Here is an 18,578-nt window from a genome sequence, read left to right on the forward strand (position 1 = left end):
AAAAATATTCCCACTGAGTAAGCAAAGAGCAACTAACTTTTTGCGCTAGAGCTAGGCATAGCATTAGCACAACGGGGTTTCCCCCTTCACCCTCTAGACCATATTTTAAAAAGAAAAGCCTCTCATTTATTACTCCAGGTCTGTTCGTAGCTTGTTCCATATAATTTATGTGCATGTGGCAGGGGGTAGTAAGTTTTGTATCTGGCATCTGTAGAAGACAACAGGTATGCTTCGTGCATGTTATCAGGAGATCTTGAATGCTTTGGTACACTGAACAGAAGCATCGCTCTGCAAACGCTTCCTCTTCCCAGATGTGTATTTGTTAAGGAATCTCTCCTGCCATTGCTTTACAACTGGAACCCAACTGACAAAATGGCCAGATGAACCAAAGCAAAAGCTATGCCAGCAAGTAGGGAATAAGGTTGCCAGGCTCAGGGCCTAAGAATGATTCTGCATCTTTAAGGGAAGAGAAAATTCAACCAAGTGCAGGTTTTCTTGCAACATTGTAATGGAAAAAACCACAAGGTGACATTATCCCTTCCCCCTGCACAACTTTTAAAGATACAGAAGACCTCTTGTCACCTATGTAAATTTTTAAAACCTGTAACTTTAACTTGGAAAAAATAATTAATCAGGAAGAGAGCACAAAGGGGGCAGGGGAGGGAATTCTAAATTAGTGATGGGGCACAGTTCACAGCCTGTGCTGGTCATCTCTGGTCCTGACAGCTGGGTAGACTGGGAGAAGAGATACCTGTGCAAGGAGAAGCAGGTTGCCCATTCACACATTAAGGGTCCCCAAAATAGAGGCCATTGGAAGATGGAACATGTACTTGGTGATAACATGCTATCTGCAAAGGGAATTGCAAAACAGGCTGATGAATCATACACGTGACTGTGAAAGGTGTAGAGGATATATCTGTAGTGGGAGGGTGTCTCCTTTTGCAGAGCAAAGGGCTGTATCTGCCACACCTTTTACTACCTTAGTTCTGACAGGCTGGGATGTGTGAGAGATGGTGGGTTATATTCTACTCCTATTCAGAGTAGACCCATTGAAATGAATAAACCTGAGTTAGCCATGTCTATTAACTTCAGTGGGTCTCCTTGGGCTGTATTGCACTTCAAAAACCAGGTAGTCCCGGGCACTACTCTAGATTCTGCATAAACACCAGCATGCATACTGTGCCGGTTTGCAATGTGGCTCTCATGTCTTGATTGTGCCTTTGAGGTCTGGCAAATGTACAACTGACACAGTGTATAACACTGAGACTGATTCGCCTGATGTGCAATCAGTGTTGACCTGACTTAAAGATCTGCACCAGTTCAAACATAAGTTAATTTATTTTGGCAAAGATGTGGAGTATTGTGGAAATGGAAATCTTTCTTTTTGTGCCATCTTCTACATATTTACTTAGAAATAGATAACTGTACATTGGACTGCAGTCCCATTCATGCTTTACTAGTCATTATTGTCTGGACAAACTAGTGGTTAAAATAAATTGAAAGAAAATACACTTATACTATACTACCTGGTTGTCCTTGGGAATTCTCAGAAACCCAAAATCAGTGCAATTTTGAAAGGTTCAATCCACCATCTCGATTCAAAAGGGTGTTCAATTGTATCCATTCCAAACAATGACACAAACCTGCTCATTGATCTCAGGAACCATCATGTTAAATTGGTTAAGAGGTGTCCAGATGAGTAGCAAACAAACAACTTTCCAAAATATGTGCTAAATGATTTGTGAGAATATTACTCATTACTGACTTACTGAGCTAGATTCTTTGGAGAAGTTACCTATAGTGAGGGTGCCATCACAGCAGAATGACCTACTCCTTGTTGTCCCCAGTGTGACCTCTGATAGCTATGGAATTTGGAGCAAGGCTCCCTCGAGCTTGGTGTACGAAGTGGAAATGTTCATTTTTAGGGAGTGTTCCCTAAAGCAGTATGGACCAAGACCATATCTGGTTTTAAAGGTTAATACCAGCACTTGGAATTTTTATTGGAAAGAAATAGAAAGTAATTGTAATTATTTCAATACAAATGTTATGTTGCTCCCATTGGCCACACTTTGAATTAATTGAAATCACCAAAAGATCTTCAGAGGCAGCCTTATGTATACAAGTAGACCAGGGAGATTACCAAGGCATGAATCACAGTAGCGAACAGCAAAATGAAGATAGACATCATATATCCAAACAGCCCCCTTGCTAGTAAAGTCCCATGTTCTATTGTTATCATCATTAAATTTATCAACTGTCCTTCACCAGCAGGCCCCAGGCCTGGTTACAACAGTTCAATATTTTAAATAGTTACAACAAATTCCAGTCACAGGAATAGGGTGGGTCCTGAAAACACATATCTCAGGTGTCAAAGGCCAAGTTAAAGAGATGTGTCGTCAGTATTCACCAAAAACTTTACAGTGAAAGTGCCAGACACACCTCTGTGGGAAGGGGTTCCACGGCTTGGGGGCCACCACAGAGAATGCCCTCTCCCAGGCCACCCTCCCTTGAACTTCTGAGGGTGGCAGAACTAGCAAGAAGGCTCCTCTGCTGATCTTAATATGTGAGAAGGTCTGTAGGGAGTTTTTCAAATGACATCACTCACAATTACCTTCATGATCACAGCCTTGTAATATTCAAAGTTGGTTATGTCCCATACAAGTTGTAGCAATAGTGCCATCTGGCAACCTGTCGAGTAATTATCACTTGGCAGAGTTTCGGCAGAGTGATCCCAAGTCAGAATTCGAAAAGAGGTCAATGACTTTAAAGATGAGTTCATGAAAGGCATATAAGGCATAAACCATCTTCTGTTACTCATCTAAGAATTGCTAGTTTCTGCATGGACTCTGTGGCTTTAGTTGATGTGTGATGCTAAAGGCATCAACAGAAAAGTAGGTAAAACCCAGTTACACTGCTAGGCTGGAGGATAGGGGGGAAAGGATGATAAAATTGTGAAAAAGTGTTGTCAATGGGATTTTCTGCCACCTCCAAAGCAAATACCAGCTTCAGAGGAGGACTTTTCCCAAGGACCACAAGAGAGGAAAGGGTAAAACTCGCCTTCCATGCCCCTTCCATCAATTATTATCCCTCTCAGCTGCTGCTGTCTGCCTTTGAGAAAAACCTGCATCTTAAATGCTAAAATGCACTAAATCCATGCCTAGTTTGGCCTACCGTTTATTGGACCCAGATTCTTTTGATAGAACATTAGTTAAAATATTGAATTGTCAAATCATCTTGGGAACTTTTTCAAAAGTGGAAAGTCAGGGTAAAATTTTACCTGGAGTACAAAAAATAAAAATAAATTGTCAACCAACATTGTAAGAATTTAGCAAGAGGGTGGCTGCTACATTGATCATTAGGATATTGCTCAAGCAAACCCAAGCTTGGTTGAACACAGACTTGCTCATTACCTGGACTAACATGACCACAGTTAAAAGTCAGGGTAAATATCAAAAGTGAAGCTGAATTCTTAGATTTCAGACTCTGGCAGCCTTCTTTCTAAAGGTAACAGATATGAAGAATGGAATGAAATTGCTTTATTAAAAGAATTGCTCCTTGGCAAGTTAAAACCTTCATAAGGGGGTGAACTATCTCATGCTTTCAAGCTTTACAGCAGCTTCAAATTTCATAAGTTCTAAACCATATTTTACCTCATCAGATACCTCTGAGAAGGTTGTTAATACCCAGTAAATATCTATTTGGTTGTACCTTGGTCCTGTTGAAGTCAATAACCAACAAGCACTTTGAATTTAACCGTGGTTTGACACTTTTAGATATTTCTTAATCAAACCTTTGAACCCAGGATGAAGTGAATTACGGAAAACACAAGATAATAATCTTGAAGATGGCTCTGAGAACGCTGCAGCTCCCTAGCTATCCTATTGCATAGGATTACGGAACCGGGTTGAATACATCTTTGCCACTGATAATGGCATTGTTTGTTGAGATCATTTACAGAAGGGAAGCTGTGTTAGTCTGTTGCAACCAAAGTCAAAGATAAGACTTGTGGCACTTTAAAGACAAACATATTATTATGGCATACGCTTTTGTGGACTAGGCTTCTTCATCTCTCTCTGTCTCTGTCTCTCTCTCTCACACGCACACACACTCACACACACTCACACACGGAACTACCACCCCTGCTTACTTCGGTTGCCAACCCAACCTACCATCATCAAAGCTCCTCCCTGCCAACACATGGGTCACCAAAGCTACCCTCTTCCCCTCATGGGTTGCCAGAGCTCCCACCACCACCAGAGGTCACTGAGGCTTCCCCTACCCCTGCAGGTTGCCAAAGCTCCCCCCTTTTGTAAGCCAAAGCCCCTCACAGGTTACCAAAGCTAGATATTTTAATAGATGCACTTGAATAAGCTTATATCTGATGCTGTCTCCTCTCCACACCCCACCTACCAGAGTTGAAGAACTGAGTTTGCTGATCAATATGCTTTCCCCCCCTCCTAATCTTCTCTCTCCCTCTAGCTCATGATGGCTTCTGTTTTCACATCCAACAAAACAATCCGAGTTTGTCCTTTCCTCAACGGAGATGTAGAAAACTCAGAAACCAAAACTAACAACACATGGGTTCGTCCCAATCTACCCAGCAGATGTACCTGGAAACCAGGAAAATCCATCTCGGAGTCCCCTCACGGATGTGTACCTTTGTAAGTTGCATTCAGAATGTTATTTTCCTCTCTCTATCCCACTCCCAGCTTCAGAGATTTCTCCTAAAGATATATTGTATGGATCACACATGTATGGAATTTTCATAAGTGGTCCTGTGAGCATATTCCAGTACAGTTCTGACTCAGTATTCCAGTACAGTTGTGGCAGTGGAATCTGCTCTAGGTTTTAGTCCAGACTTTGAAGGAGCTGCCTAAGGTGATTTCAGGACCTTGGACAGCTCCATAAAAGTTCATAGTAAAAACTGGAGCAGATTCCACTGACATGGAGCCACAAGCTGCCATTGGCTCTGAATATCCCTGGGTGGCTGAGTCTAGCTATCCTTTTAATTTCCCACAAAGTGGTAAAAAAGCCAACCCAACACTGACTCAGGTATTTATACATTTCTACACATACATATAAATTAATTTATTACAAAATTCATACATTTGAATTATTTTATACAAATCTTTGTTCTCTCTGTATGTGCATGTGTGTAGCCACATGTATGCAGCCACTTACAGAGTTACTTAGTTAACTGATTTCAGTAGGTCTACTCTTGTATATGATTCATGTTGGATATCACCCAGAACTAGGAATGAGGGGGAAATTTGATTCTTTTTGTATTTAAAGGTGAACTTTGCACTTTCTGAAACAGTATGAGAACTGAAACACAGCCATCCTTCAAAATTCATACTTTTACGAATTTTACGATGCAGTTGACCAGCCAAGTAAAGTGCATAAAAATGCATATTCTAGGGTTAATGCATATATTAGTGAAAATAACATACAAAAATGCATTATATTAAGGAAAATTGCTTTCCACAATATATATATTAGGCAAAGTTGCATGCAAAAATGTGTATATTAGGAGAAATTAACCCTAAAATGCTGATGTATTTTTGTGCAGACTGATATGGCAATTCTGGGAACAGAATTTAAGATTGGAAAAGTGAGAATCTGAGAGAAACCTGAATTGACATATTCACCTATCCTTACCCAGAACCCACTGTGGTGCCCCTTTTAATAAAATGCTGATTGCCCCTCTCAGTCTGACATAAATGGGTTAATTATGTTTTGAAACAGTTACAAAGATGCTGTATAAATAAAAGAAGGAATTACTTGTATGCCCATAACGTACTACTGGCTGTAGTAATGTGCCACAATTGTGTACTTGTGGCTTACAATATACCTGGTGCACATAGCTGATTCCTTTTGCATTGCGCTGTTCACCAGCGAGTAGTAATGTAATTCCATCTCGCAACTCAAATAAACAATCAAAGAAAACAAAAGCATACTGTGAGGTATGAAACCCTCTTGTTTCCGCCAAGATCTGCAAACCCTCATCAAATTTAGTAGCACTGAAATATCTCCTAGCTACCCATGTTAGGGATTTTTCAGTTCATTGAACCATAAGAGAGGAAGGGGGAAGAAAGAAACCCTGTTCCTCTTTGTTAAACGTACAAGGTATACAGGAGGTGTTCACTCTACAAAACAAAAATAATTTTCTACTTGGACTTATGCAAGATGACCTAAATCTGTAAGAGAATGCTTCCTGCAGTAAAATGAGTTAATGATAAGCAGAAGGATTTAGGAGTCGTTTGGGATGACCTGATGACTTGGTTGTTTTAGAGGTTACATCTATCTCTTACAAGGGTACCATGTGTTCAGGACAATATATCCTAAATGTTAATGCATCATAAATCTCCAAAGCTACCTACCTAACTCCAGAAAAAAAAAATCTCAAGGAAACACTTTTATTTTGGGATTATCACTTTTTTTCTTAAGTTAGCAATATCTTTTTTGCAGGGAAAAATGAAATTATTTCACCAGAATGAAAGGACATTTTGAGCTGAAGCTGTGTGTGGCACGTGGTGGTTGCACAAGCGCTTATTTAGGGGAAGGGCTGTAGCTCAGTGGTAGTGCATCTGCTTGGCATGCAGACGGACCCTGATTCAATCCCCAGCATTTCCAGGTAGGGCTGAGAGAGGCCCCTGCCTGAAATCTTGGAAAGTCACTGCTAATTAGTGTACTGAGCTAGATGAAGCCATGGTTTGATTCCATATAAGGCAGCGTTCTGTGGTTCCATTGAATAATGCCTATGATGGATGGCTCCCACACAACACGTAGCAAGACTTGGTGCTGGTGTCAGCTCCTGGTAGCCTTGGAAACTGCCAGGCCTCCAGCAACCTGGCAGGGCTCACAGTTGCTGCCTGCTCTAGGTCCTCCTTTTAACATAATATTAATTAGCTCGCAACTCCATGCAATGCTCAGTAGCTGGGTCTAACTGCAAATTAATTTCCCAGTACAGCCCAGAGTGTTTCTACATCATGGATATTGTGGGAAATTAAAATGGTGGCTAGACCCAACTGCCTGGCACTGTTTGGAGAGTTGACCATGTTGCCCACTGCCTCCAGTTAAGACTACCAGGGCTGACTGATAGAGGAGAGGACACTCTGCCTTGCACCCATTCAAAGCTGGACCTGACTCTAGGAAAGCTCTGTTCCATCACTCTCCTCTGCAATTTGTTATGTGCAGGCATTATATGGCATGATTGCCTTTGAATCAAGGCTCGCATATGGCTGCAAAAATACAGTTAGGACATCTTGTAACTACCTGCATATTTGGAATTACTTAAGATAGGGAAAACACCTCTGGGCATTTTCATCATGGAGAGAAGCCTTAAGGCGATGGGTGGCAGCAAATGGATATTAGCCCTGCTAGTTCTGACCAAAGGTTCATCTAGTTCAGTATCCTGTTTCCCACAGTGGTCAATCAGATACTTCTGGAAAGACTGCAGGGAAGGCCTAGACACAACATCTCTCTCCAGCTGTTGCTCCTCAGCGACTGATGTTCAGTTGTATATTGTCTCTGAACATAAATGTTCCATATAATAGTCATTAACAGAACTAGCCTCCATGAATTTGTTGAACTCCCGTTGAAAGCCATCTAAGTTAGTGACCATCAACACATCTTATGGAATGGAAGAAAACTTGTCTGCCACCCTTGTCAACTAAGAAAGGACACCACCTAATTTACAGGCAGTCAGAAACATCCACCTTCTTGAGGCAAATGTTCTAAGCACTGTTAAAAAATAAGCATGTTAGAAATAATAAGTGTGCTGCTGCCCTAATAAAGAAAGATGTTTGCCAATAGACAAAAGCACAGCAAAACCTTGCAAAAGGTTTCTTGCAAAACCTTAACTCAGATGTCTTGTTAGCAAAAATACATAAAATGAAATCATTGCCAGCCTTGCTTAAACAGTCTATGCTTATACTAGCTTTGGTCTTCAGAAATCTAAAAACATTAACTATACAGACTAGCTTTCCAGGAGACGTAAAGGATTTCCTGTACCCCAGGTAAACAACCCAGGGTGAACAGCCACTGAAAACTAAACTTACACCTACCCCTCTTAATAAGTCCACTTTCTCATACAGATTTAGTGCAGTCCTTGAAGCCATAGTGCAATATTACTCCAAGTACTCCACTTGCAACTTTCTCATATCTTTAGGGGCTAATTGGTCTTTTAGGAGCCAAACTGAGGGAGACTGACTAGGGAGGCATAACTTAGCACCATGGAGGCTGCCAGTTAAGCTTTAAAGAGCTTGGGAGCTTCCCAGAGGCATCTAGTTGGCCCTAGTGGAAAACAGGATGCTAGACTAGATGAACCATTGGTCTGATCTAGCAGGGCTCTTATTTTCTTAAGCAGGTTCCCAGAATGATGCTGAGTAGATGGGAGGGAAGCAATACAGAGGGCAGGCAGCAGGTGAAGGGTTGGATGCTGGTAGAGGTAGTGCATGAAATGAAAATTAAGCAGACCATCTCAAAGAAACACTTGCATGTTTCAGCTTACGATGGAAAATAAGGAGGTTTGTCTGTAGAAACCAGGGATGGGGAACCTTGGGCCCAGCTGTGGTTTGCTGTTTTTTTTAGAGGAAAAAGCCCAAAATTCATGGCTGAGGTTTATGTTCAGATGCAGGTGCAATAAAAGCAGCCATTGGATAAGCATTTTTTCCTATATGCATAAAAGGTGCAAAAATCTTTTAGTCTACATGGACAAAGATTGTTGAAGTATGTAGTAAGATAACAAAGTTTACCCAGTAGTTGTTAACTTTGCTCCACTGGAGTCAGTATAGCCTGCAGGGCAAATTGCATCGTTATAAGAGAAAGCAAAATTGAGTGCTGGGGGGAAACAACATTATTTTTGTTGTATTGTTATTTCTATTATTTATTATAAATAAATTATAAATAAATAAATTATATTATAAAATAAATAATAAATAAATAAATAAGAACCTAAGAACATAAGAAGAGCCTGCCGGATCAGGCCAGTGGCCCATCTAGTCCAGCATTCTGTTCTTACAGTGGCCAACCACTGTCCGCAAGCAGGACCCGAGTGCAAGAACACTCTCCCCTCCTGAGGCTTCCGGCAACTGGTTTTCAGAAGCATGCTGCCTCTGACTAGGCTGGCAGAGCACAGCCATCTCGGCTAGTAGCCATTGATAGCCCTGTCCTCCATGAATTTGTCTAATCTTCTTTTAAAGCCATCCAAGCTGGTGGCCATTACTGCATCTTGTGGGAGCAAATTCCATAGTTTAACTATGCGCTGAGTAAATAATTGTTATTTCTGGCAATTACCAAACTCCTGTTTTCACCACAAGTTCACTTTGCATTTCTAACAAGCCCGGCAAACTAAGCACCACTGAAGTTAATTTTGCTCCTTTCTCATACATGCATGGAAAATACACAGTTGAAGCTCATCTTTTCAGTTTTCTGGAAGTCTTGTTAATTCAAAGATGTGTTTGATAGCTTAAAAGTGTTAATTCAAAGGTACTGATATTCATTTAATGTGTTTGATAGCTGAAAAGCATACCTGCTTACATCACAGAGGCTAACATTTCCCGCACAGTTATGTCAATGCACACCTTAACTGGAGTGCAAATCATCATTGTATTAACTTTATTCCATACATGTTTACTTGGAAGCCCCACGGTATCCAGTGGGGCTTACTCCCAGGTATGTGTGTACAGTATTGCAACTGGGTTACTTTTTTCTGAATTACAACACCTTTAGAAAATTTAGACTTTGGAAGAACTCTTGCTCTCCAGGGATGAAAGAATACTTGCACCCTGGTTTTCTTCGGAGCCCTGCCCAGAAACATAAAGATCCACTTACACTGTGTCAGACTGTTGATCCAGCCACTTTAGTATTATCTACACTGACTGGCAGGGGCTCTCCTGGTTTTCAGGCAGGGAGTCTTTCCTAGCCCTACCTGGAGGTTGTCAGGGATTGAACTGGGGCCTTCAACAGAACGAGTGAAACCATTGGTCCTTGTAGGTCAGTATCGCTCCATCCTTCCCTAACCAGTGCTCCTCCAGATGCTTTGGACTACAACTCCCATCATACCTAACCATTGGTCATGCTGATTGGGACTGATAGGAGTTGTAGTCCGAAGCATCTGGAGGGCAACAGATCAGGGAAGGCTGGGTTATATGGACTGGCAAAGATGCTCCAGGATTTCAGGCAGGGGATGTTCCAAGCCCTATCTGGAGATATTGAGGACTGAACCTGGGATCTTCTGAGTGCAAGGTGGCTCAGCTGCCACTGAGCTACAGCACTTCCCTTCTCTCCCATCCCCAAATGTACTCAATGAAGTTTACTGCAGTTGTTTTCCAGTAGCACCTCCGGCAGATACTGGCAGTATTCCTCAGTGATTACTTGCAGCTGTGAAACAGTCATCCATAAGCACTATCTTTCACTATCAGTTTACTAAAATCAGCATGTGGGTTGGGGAGGTGGGATAACATTGCCCTAAGAAGCATGAATTGCTTGGCTCTATTGCAGACAGCCTGCGGGCCTAAAAGCACTATGCATGCACTCTCTATTAAATCTGTACCTAAATAGATACAACTTGTACATAAGGTAGGATAAACTCTTAGAGGTCAGACACAGAGTCTGCTGTTACGATCTGAATCCCTCCTTCTCCATACATTGATTGTACACAGATTTTAGTCATCTGTACAGGGTAACAGTGAACTGGACATCACAAATAACAAGTGCATCTGTTCAGAGCCGGCGCCAGAGGGCAGCCAGGTCAGGCCCTGGCCGAGGGCACCTGGGGCCCTTCCTTAGGGTGGATGGGTAGTGCTCCCTTCTGTAATCTACAGCAATGTCGGCTCCTGACCCTGTGGATTGCAGAGAAGGAGCTCCCAGGCATCCCTCCTACTACCACGCAGGCTCGCAATGCCCACCTGCATGCCCCACCTGCCTCTTCCTTGAAGTAAATGTTGGTTGTGCTGCAGGTGCAAGCCTGCCATCACTCAAGATGGCAGCCGAAGGTTCCCTAAGGGGCTGATGCCTCTGCTGCCATCTTGGTTGATGGCAGGCATGCGAGCACAGCGTAGGCAGCATTCACTTCAAGGGAAAGGTAAGTAGATGGGGCATGCGTGCGGGTGCTGGGGCCCGGGGCAGGCTGGGGCCCAAGGGCCCTGGCATGCCTGGCCCTGTATCTGTTAAACCAGCAGTACACAGACCAGTCCAAGGCTTTTCACCTCTGCTCATAAACCCTTGAAAATAACATCAGTTTGTGAATTTTCTTCACTTAGTGCTCATTTCTCCTAATATACATATTTTAGCTTTAGCTTACCAGCGAAAGCTTTTACCAGCTTCGGCTGGTAAGACAGCTGCAGCCATTTCTGGACCGGGATAGCCTGACCACTGTTGTCCACGCACTGGTAACTTCCAGGCTGGATTACTGTAATGCGCTCTATGTGGGGCTGCCCTTGAGGTTGGTCCGGAAGCTGCAGCTGGTGCAAAATGTGGCGGCGAGACTGCTCACTGGGGCAGGGTATCGCCCACATGTCACCCCGCTACTGAAAGAATTGCACTGGCTGCCCATTTGCTACCAGGCCAAGTCCAAGGTTCTTGTTTTGGTATACAAAGCCCTATACAGCTTGGGACCAGGATACCTGAAAGACCTTCTTACCCCTTATATACCCAGTCGATCACTGCGCTCTGCAGGTGAGGGCCTCCTGCAATACCATCTTATCAGGAGGTCCGTTCTGCACAACATAGGAAATGGACCTTTAGTGTGGCGGCACCTACCCTGTGGAATTCCCTCTCTTTGAATATTAGACAGGTGCCATCTCTGTTATCTTTTCGGCACCTATTGAAGACTTTCCTCTTTCAACAAGTCTTTTAAGTTGAGACCTATCCCAGTCTGTGTCTGTGTTGGAATTGCTGTTAATTATGATTATGATTATGATTATCTAAAATTTATTCGACGCCTATCTGGCAGGACACCCTGTCACTCTAGGCGACATACAACGAATAAAAATACAGAACAACATATCAAAAAATATTAATATGTTAATATGTTTTTAAATCTTTTTTTTAAAACAATATGTTTTCAAACCTTTTTTTATAGATGTCTTCAAAGCTTTTTAAAAAAATGTTTTTAAAGTTGTTTTGTTTTAATGTATTTTAAGGTCTGTTTTTATGAGGTTTTGAAGTGTCATTAGTGCTTTTGGTTGCCACCCTGGGCTCCTGCTGGGAGGAAGGGCAGGCTATAAATCAAATAATTAAAAATCAAGTAAAAATAAATAAATCTTGCCATTTCCCCTAGTACGTTACTACATGTTATTTTCACAAATACATATATATTTGATACATACTTCCCTAATATAAACATTTTTGTACACATTTGTTTGCAACTGAACTGCAAAATCAGGAGGATTTTTGTTTGTACATTGTTTCATGGAAGCGCAGATTAGATAGGTTCACATTAAAATGCTAACTGAACCTAACTTCTCCCCCATACTTACATGTGGGTAACTTTCTGGCCACAAGTGGCCCTAAGTCACTTTCTGTGTGGCTGGCCAAGGCATGGAAGCCCCACCCATCTTCTCCTGCATCACAGCTGATCAGGGAGTTTCAAAGTGCACACACCATATTGCAAATTCCCATCCCCTAAGAATATTCCAAAATGTTGAGTTCCAAAGCTATGCCCCTAGAGGGAGCTCTTTCACATATTCTTCTTCGAAGACACAGTACACTATTTTATGTGCAGGCCTAATCATCTCTAAGAAGTTGTGGAGGGCTGAATTGGGATGCTTGAGAAATTCTATCTTTGTGAATTCCTGTACAAAAATAAAATGACCTGACACACACTTCTTGGACTAATTTGCTGCCCACCAGATCATAGAATCATAGAATAGTAGAGTGGGGCCTGTAAGACCATCAAGTCCAACCCTCTGCTCAATGCAGGAATCCAAATTAAAGCATACCCGACAGGTGCCTGTCCAGCTGCCTCTTGAATGCCTCCAGTGTTGGAGAACCCAAGGCAATTAGTTCCATTGTCATACTGCTCTAACAGGACGTTTTTCCTAATGTTCAGCTGAAATCTGGCTTCCTGCAACTTGAGCCCATTATTCTGGGTCCTGCACTCTGGAATGATCGAGAAGAGATCCAGATCTCACACTTCTTTGGATGTTCGACCACAGCTTAAGCATATAAAAATATCCATTTTAAATGTGTATTTTAAGAGAAAACACAATTTAAATGCATGGGAAAAGGCTGTAGCTTAGTGATAGAGCATTTGATTTGCATGCAGAAAGTTGCAAGTTCAGTCCTCAGCATCTCTGGGTGGGGTGGCTGGGAGTCTTTTCTGTCTGAAATCCTGGAGAGCTGCTGCCAGTCAGTGTAAACAATGCTGAGCCAGATGGATTAGTGATCTGACTCAGTACAAAGCAGCTTCCTATGTTTGTATGATTTGAATTATATTTTGAGAGGATTTTGTTTAAACTCACAGATTAATATGGAAATGTAACTTTAAAAAATTATAGGTAAAAGCATGCAAAAATGACTTGGAACAGAAATAGAGATATTTACCCTAACCCCATCCCAAAGCCCAATCTAACTGTATAGTGGGAAGATGCAGCATTCTGTACAGAGGCTAACCCCATTCAGACCTGTCACACATTTTGTTGGTCAGGTGCTCAGCAGCCATGTGAAGCTACCCTACATGAATTCAGATGTACATCCTTAGGGCACCTCGATTTGACGGAAGGATCCTGATTGGGTACAGCTTTACGATGGGTGGGTAATTTTTTCCAGCCTAAGGGCTGCCAAAGTAGCCAATACACTCCCTCACACATATACCTGCACACACTTACCACTAGGGGAGAAATTAGATTCAGTTTGTATTTAAAGGTGGTGAACCTACAAAATTCACACTGTCCGAAACACTCTGCAAACAAACACAGCCATCCTTCAAAATCTGAACTTCCCTGAATTTTGACATGCAGTTCTGCAGCCAAGTAACGTGTTCAAAAATGCACATACTAAGGGTAAACTGTGCATAAAAATGCATATATTATTTATTTATTTATTTATTTATTAAACTTGTAAACCGCCCCATAGCCGAATTAGTGGAAGTAACATACAAAAATGCATTATATTCAGAACCTTGCTTTGCAAAAATGTGTATATTAGGCAAAAGTATATAGAAAAATGTGTCTGCTAGGAGAAATTTGCACCAAAATGCATTTTCATGAGGTTAATTTTCATGAGGACTGTCTAAAAATACATTACAAATTGATGGTAGAAATGTGGAGAACTGAAGACTGGAAAAATGAGAAACAGAAATTGACAGGTTCACCTCTCCCTACTCACCAGACACGCTGCACATGTAACACCCAAACTAATGTGTTTTGAAGAAAGTGAAATTGTTGTTGGTGACGACAGTCAGTAGTCAACTTATTTATATACTGCATTTTCCACAAAGAGTCTGTGCTCATTGTGGTTTACATAAAGAAACAGTCTGAATACAGTAGCATAACAACATATAATAAAGAGAACAATCACTACTACCTCCCAAAATCATATAATATACATCAAAATGCACATGAGCATAAAGCTCAACAATAAAGCTCAAGCAAAATATCCAAAAGCAACCCCCCCCAGCTGATATAACAATCCCCCAGTGCCTTCTGCCTCAACCCGAAAAGCAAGAAAGGCTTCTGGAAGCAGCCCCTTATGAAGGCCGCTTAGGACTGGATGTGGAAACAGCCATCCCCTGATGGCAAATACAGAGTCTCTTTCTCCCCTCCCCAATATATTATTTATTTATTTATTTATTGCATTTATAGCCCACCTTTTCTCCAAGGAGCTTAAGGTGGTGTACATGATTCTTTCCCCTCCTCATTTAATCCCCACAACAACCCTGTGAGGTAGGTTACGCTGAGAGGCAGTGAATGGTCCAAAGTCACCCAGTGAGCTTCATGGCTGAGCAGGGATATAGTACTGTGTTATCTTCTTCTAGATGCATCTTGTCCTGGGACTTTACAGTGAACAGCGGGTAATAAACTGTTTAGAGATTTTTAAAATCTTAAGCACTATAAATGCTTTAAAATAAATAAATAAACAAACAAACAAACAAATAAATAAATACAGTTTCCCAAATGCTGTGGTGCAGTCCTTGCTCATTTAAATGTATCAAAAGGCTTGTTTTGAGACTCCACAAATAAAAAATATAATAAATATTAGTCCTGAAATTCTTCCATTTTGTTCTTTCTCCTAACACAGCCCAAAAGAACCAAAGATTTTGTCAAATATTTTGGAGAAAATTGGACACACCCCACTGGTCCGTGTCAACAAGATTGCAAAAGCCTATGGGCTTCAGTGTGAGCTCTGTGAGTATCCTTCTGCCTTTACTCCTCATGTCAGATTTTTCTATGTGGTGTCACAGGAGTTAAAAGTGGTAGTGATGAGAGAAAAGGTTATTGAAGCATGTCAGCACTGTTAATGCATACAGAATACTCTAGTATATAGAAGTGAGAAAAGAAAGTGAGGCAGGATTGACAGATTTCGTACAGACAGAGCTCTTCTTCTTTCAATAGAAGTGTACAAAAGAGAATTTCCACATGTGCAGCTTCTCCCACTGCTGCTATCTGAGCTCTCTCTGCCAAAACGTTCCCCTCCAAAGAAGCATCCATTATCTTTGCTAGATAGCGTTTGCTGTACCCTCTTCCTCCATCCTTTAGCAAATCTATTGAACTTAGGAACAAACTGCACATTATACAGGAGGACATCCATGACTGGATCTCCTGACAATTTGATTGTCACTCAGTAGGGGCTCCTGAACTGCAGTGGAGAAGCAGAACTGGGGAAGGGGATGTTTAACCCTTACCCATATGCCATTTTCCTGATCAATAGCCCACCCACCCACTGCCTTTAGTCCTCTTCGGTACCTTACTGGCAAAACAAACCCATACCCCAATAAATCAAATGTTGATGTTGGGATGAAGCATGCAAATAGAGCAGAAGTATGCAAGATGGAAATGTTGTTTATTTACACATGGAAATGTTTTGCAGTGCTAACTGAGATCAGAGATATTTGGCTCAGAGGCAACATGCCTCTAAATACCTTACTGTGGAACAATAGTGGGAGAGGGCTATTGCCCTCTTATCCAGCTTGTGGTGGGCTCCCAGGAGAGATCTGGTTGGCCACCATGGGCACCGGGATGCTGGGCTATTAGATGGGCCTTTAGTCTGATCCAGCAAGGTTCTTGTTGGTATGTATTTATGGCCCATAATTGTCATGGGCCCCACAGATAAGGTATGGGATAACAAGAACAGGGAGGAGGAGTCAGACTTTGAATGGGAAGAAGGTGCCAGTGATGTGTCTACCGACGTGCTGGAGACTCCAAGTTCCCGCACTGTAGCCAGTGATAGCTCTGCCCCTATAGATTCCTTTGCCAGCGAGAAAGCCCAATCCAGTCAGGAAGATGACCCCCTTCCTTCACCTGCTTCACATCACCACCCCGCAGCCCCCCCTCCTGTTGGGGACAGTCTTGTTCAGGCGGTGGTGCCGGCAATTGCAACAAGCCCTCACTGTCCCTCTGAGGAGGAGTGCTCACCTGCGTGCACACTCTCCACAGTGACACTCCGTTCATGCAAACAGGGTGCCCTCCCACCTTACTTGAGGTTGATAAGGAGGCGTATCTAGTTGCTGCGACAATGGCTTAGTGCCTTGCAGTTGTGCCTTGTTAATCCCAGTAGTGATGCTGAATCCTGTGTAATCTACATTCATGAAGCACTCTGAACAGAAACTTTCTATTAAAACTACTAAAGAAAAGCACATCTCCGTGTTCGTGTCTGCCTTTGGTGGGTTCAGGCAGGATAGTAATGTCAGGATAAGCAGATCCAGCTTTTTTTATTCTCTTGAGATTGCCTTATCCCAAACTCACAGCCTCTATCTTTAAAAACAATTTCCTAACAATAAAATTGCTTCTTGGAAAATTTGATAACCATAATAAATTACCTTCAATCCAAGTTCTAATATATGGGCTTGACTTGAAATTCCAGTGGCCAAGTGTGAGTACTTCAATGCTGGAGGGAGTGTCAAGGACCGAATCGCCTTGAGAATGATAGAAGATGCAGAAAGAGCTGGCACTCTCAAACCAGGAGACACGCTCATTGAGCCTACTTCAGGAAACACAGGTGAGAAGAAACAACAAGCTTTAAATGTAAGGTTTTGTCGTGTGTGTTTTCAATGGCCTTTCAACAAGCTAAAAGATACCCTTGGTTTTATTGTTAACATTACACCACTGCCAGTACTGTGATATGATCATCCACTACCCCAAAATGGATGTGGGGGCGGACTGGGGACGAGCTCTGTTGCACGGATAGCCTTGATGCAAATGGCATGCTTGTCTTTGCTCTCTTCCCCCCCTTTATTATTGTTTTTAATTAGGAAAAATGTGTGTTTTAGAGGTGGCAAAGTGGTTTACACAATCCTCAAAGAGCTTTAAAAGACAATTTTAACTAAAAAGTAGGAAAGTTTCACAAACTGATGGGGCATTTCTCCATGTGAAGAGCTTTGCAATAGAGTTTGGATCTGCTTGTTGTTTCTAGTTCGATTGCATTCCATCATCTGCCAGCCTTGCCCATCCTCACCACCCCAATGACAGGCAATGACAGCCACTCCCACCAGTATGGGACTATTAGGGCTTCCCAACTCTTCCCCAGCCTGGGTAAGGCGGATAACCTCTCACTATCCTTTGCTACCTTCTTAACTTCATCCTGTCCAGCTGTGGTGGCAGAAGGATCAGGAGGAGAAGTGTGGGGAGGAGAAAGGCAGCCAAAAGCGGTGGCAGCCAGTGGGCAGTCAGCCATAGTAGCAGCTAAGAGAGGTGTCTGGGCCAGGGATCTGGATCCCAGGAAGCAGGGCTCCTGGGAGTGACAGATGGATGAAGTGGGAAGCAGAGGGGCTGCTGGAGGGCTGCCACGGTCTCTTCTGACTGCCTTCCCTGGGCTGCCTGTCATTATGCTGTAATTCACAGTGCCATCTGTCAGTGGCCACACAAACTACAGTGTGACAACATACTTGTACAGGTATTATATAGACTCTATATTATAGAGAGAAAATATTAATTTGATGGGCCTCACTTCAGAGTGACATGCAAATGATTGTGCTGTGAGTTACTTTATAAAATAAAAATGACAAAAAAGTAGGTAGAGGGCATGAGTAAATCTCACATATTCTGAGGCTGAATGTTAGAGACTAATGAGCCTATTTTCAAGAGCGAAACTGCTTTGCTTCACCACTTTGTGTATACAAATCATTTATGACACGATGCAGTCCATGTGTACTCAATTAAATTGATTTATGACCCATTCCAATACATGTCTACCCATTAAGTTCAATGGGGCTTACTCCCAGGTAAGTGTAAATAGGATTGCATGCTTAATCATGTGTGTCTGTTCATATGTGGTTTCAGTGGGTAGAGGAAAAAGGGTAGAACCATTAAGAGGTACAGTGGACTTTTTTGAATCAATAAGTCAAATACCAGGGTGGGTCAACTTTATCCTACTTACTTACTGTCAAAATGGAAAGCTTTTGTGGAAAAGTGCAAACT

General features: G+C 42.2%; 1 protein-coding gene across 1 annotated transcript in view; it reads left to right on the top strand.

Annotated features, from left to right (window-relative positions):
• The first annotated feature begins 4,482 nt into the window (after nt 1–4,482).
• Nucleotides 4,483–18,578, top strand: part of LOC133385873 (cystathionine beta-synthase-like) — a 38,588-nt gene continuing 24,492 nt past the window's right edge. The window contains exons 1-3 of the mRNA XM_061629453.1: nt 4,483–4,661; nt 15,244–15,350; nt 17,026–17,160. Coding sequence (XP_061485437.1) covers nt 4,483–4,661; nt 15,244–15,350; nt 17,026–17,160 — 421 coding nt within the window. The remainder of the gene's footprint in view (nt 4,662–15,243; nt 15,351–17,025; nt 17,161–18,578) is intronic.

Source organism: Rhineura floridana, chromosome 5, assembly GCF_030035675.1.
Source record: "Rhineura floridana isolate rRhiFlo1 chromosome 5, rRhiFlo1.hap2, whole genome shotgun sequence".
Taxonomy (NCBI): Eukaryota; Metazoa; Chordata; class Lepidosauria; order Squamata; family Rhineuridae; genus Rhineura; species Rhineura floridana.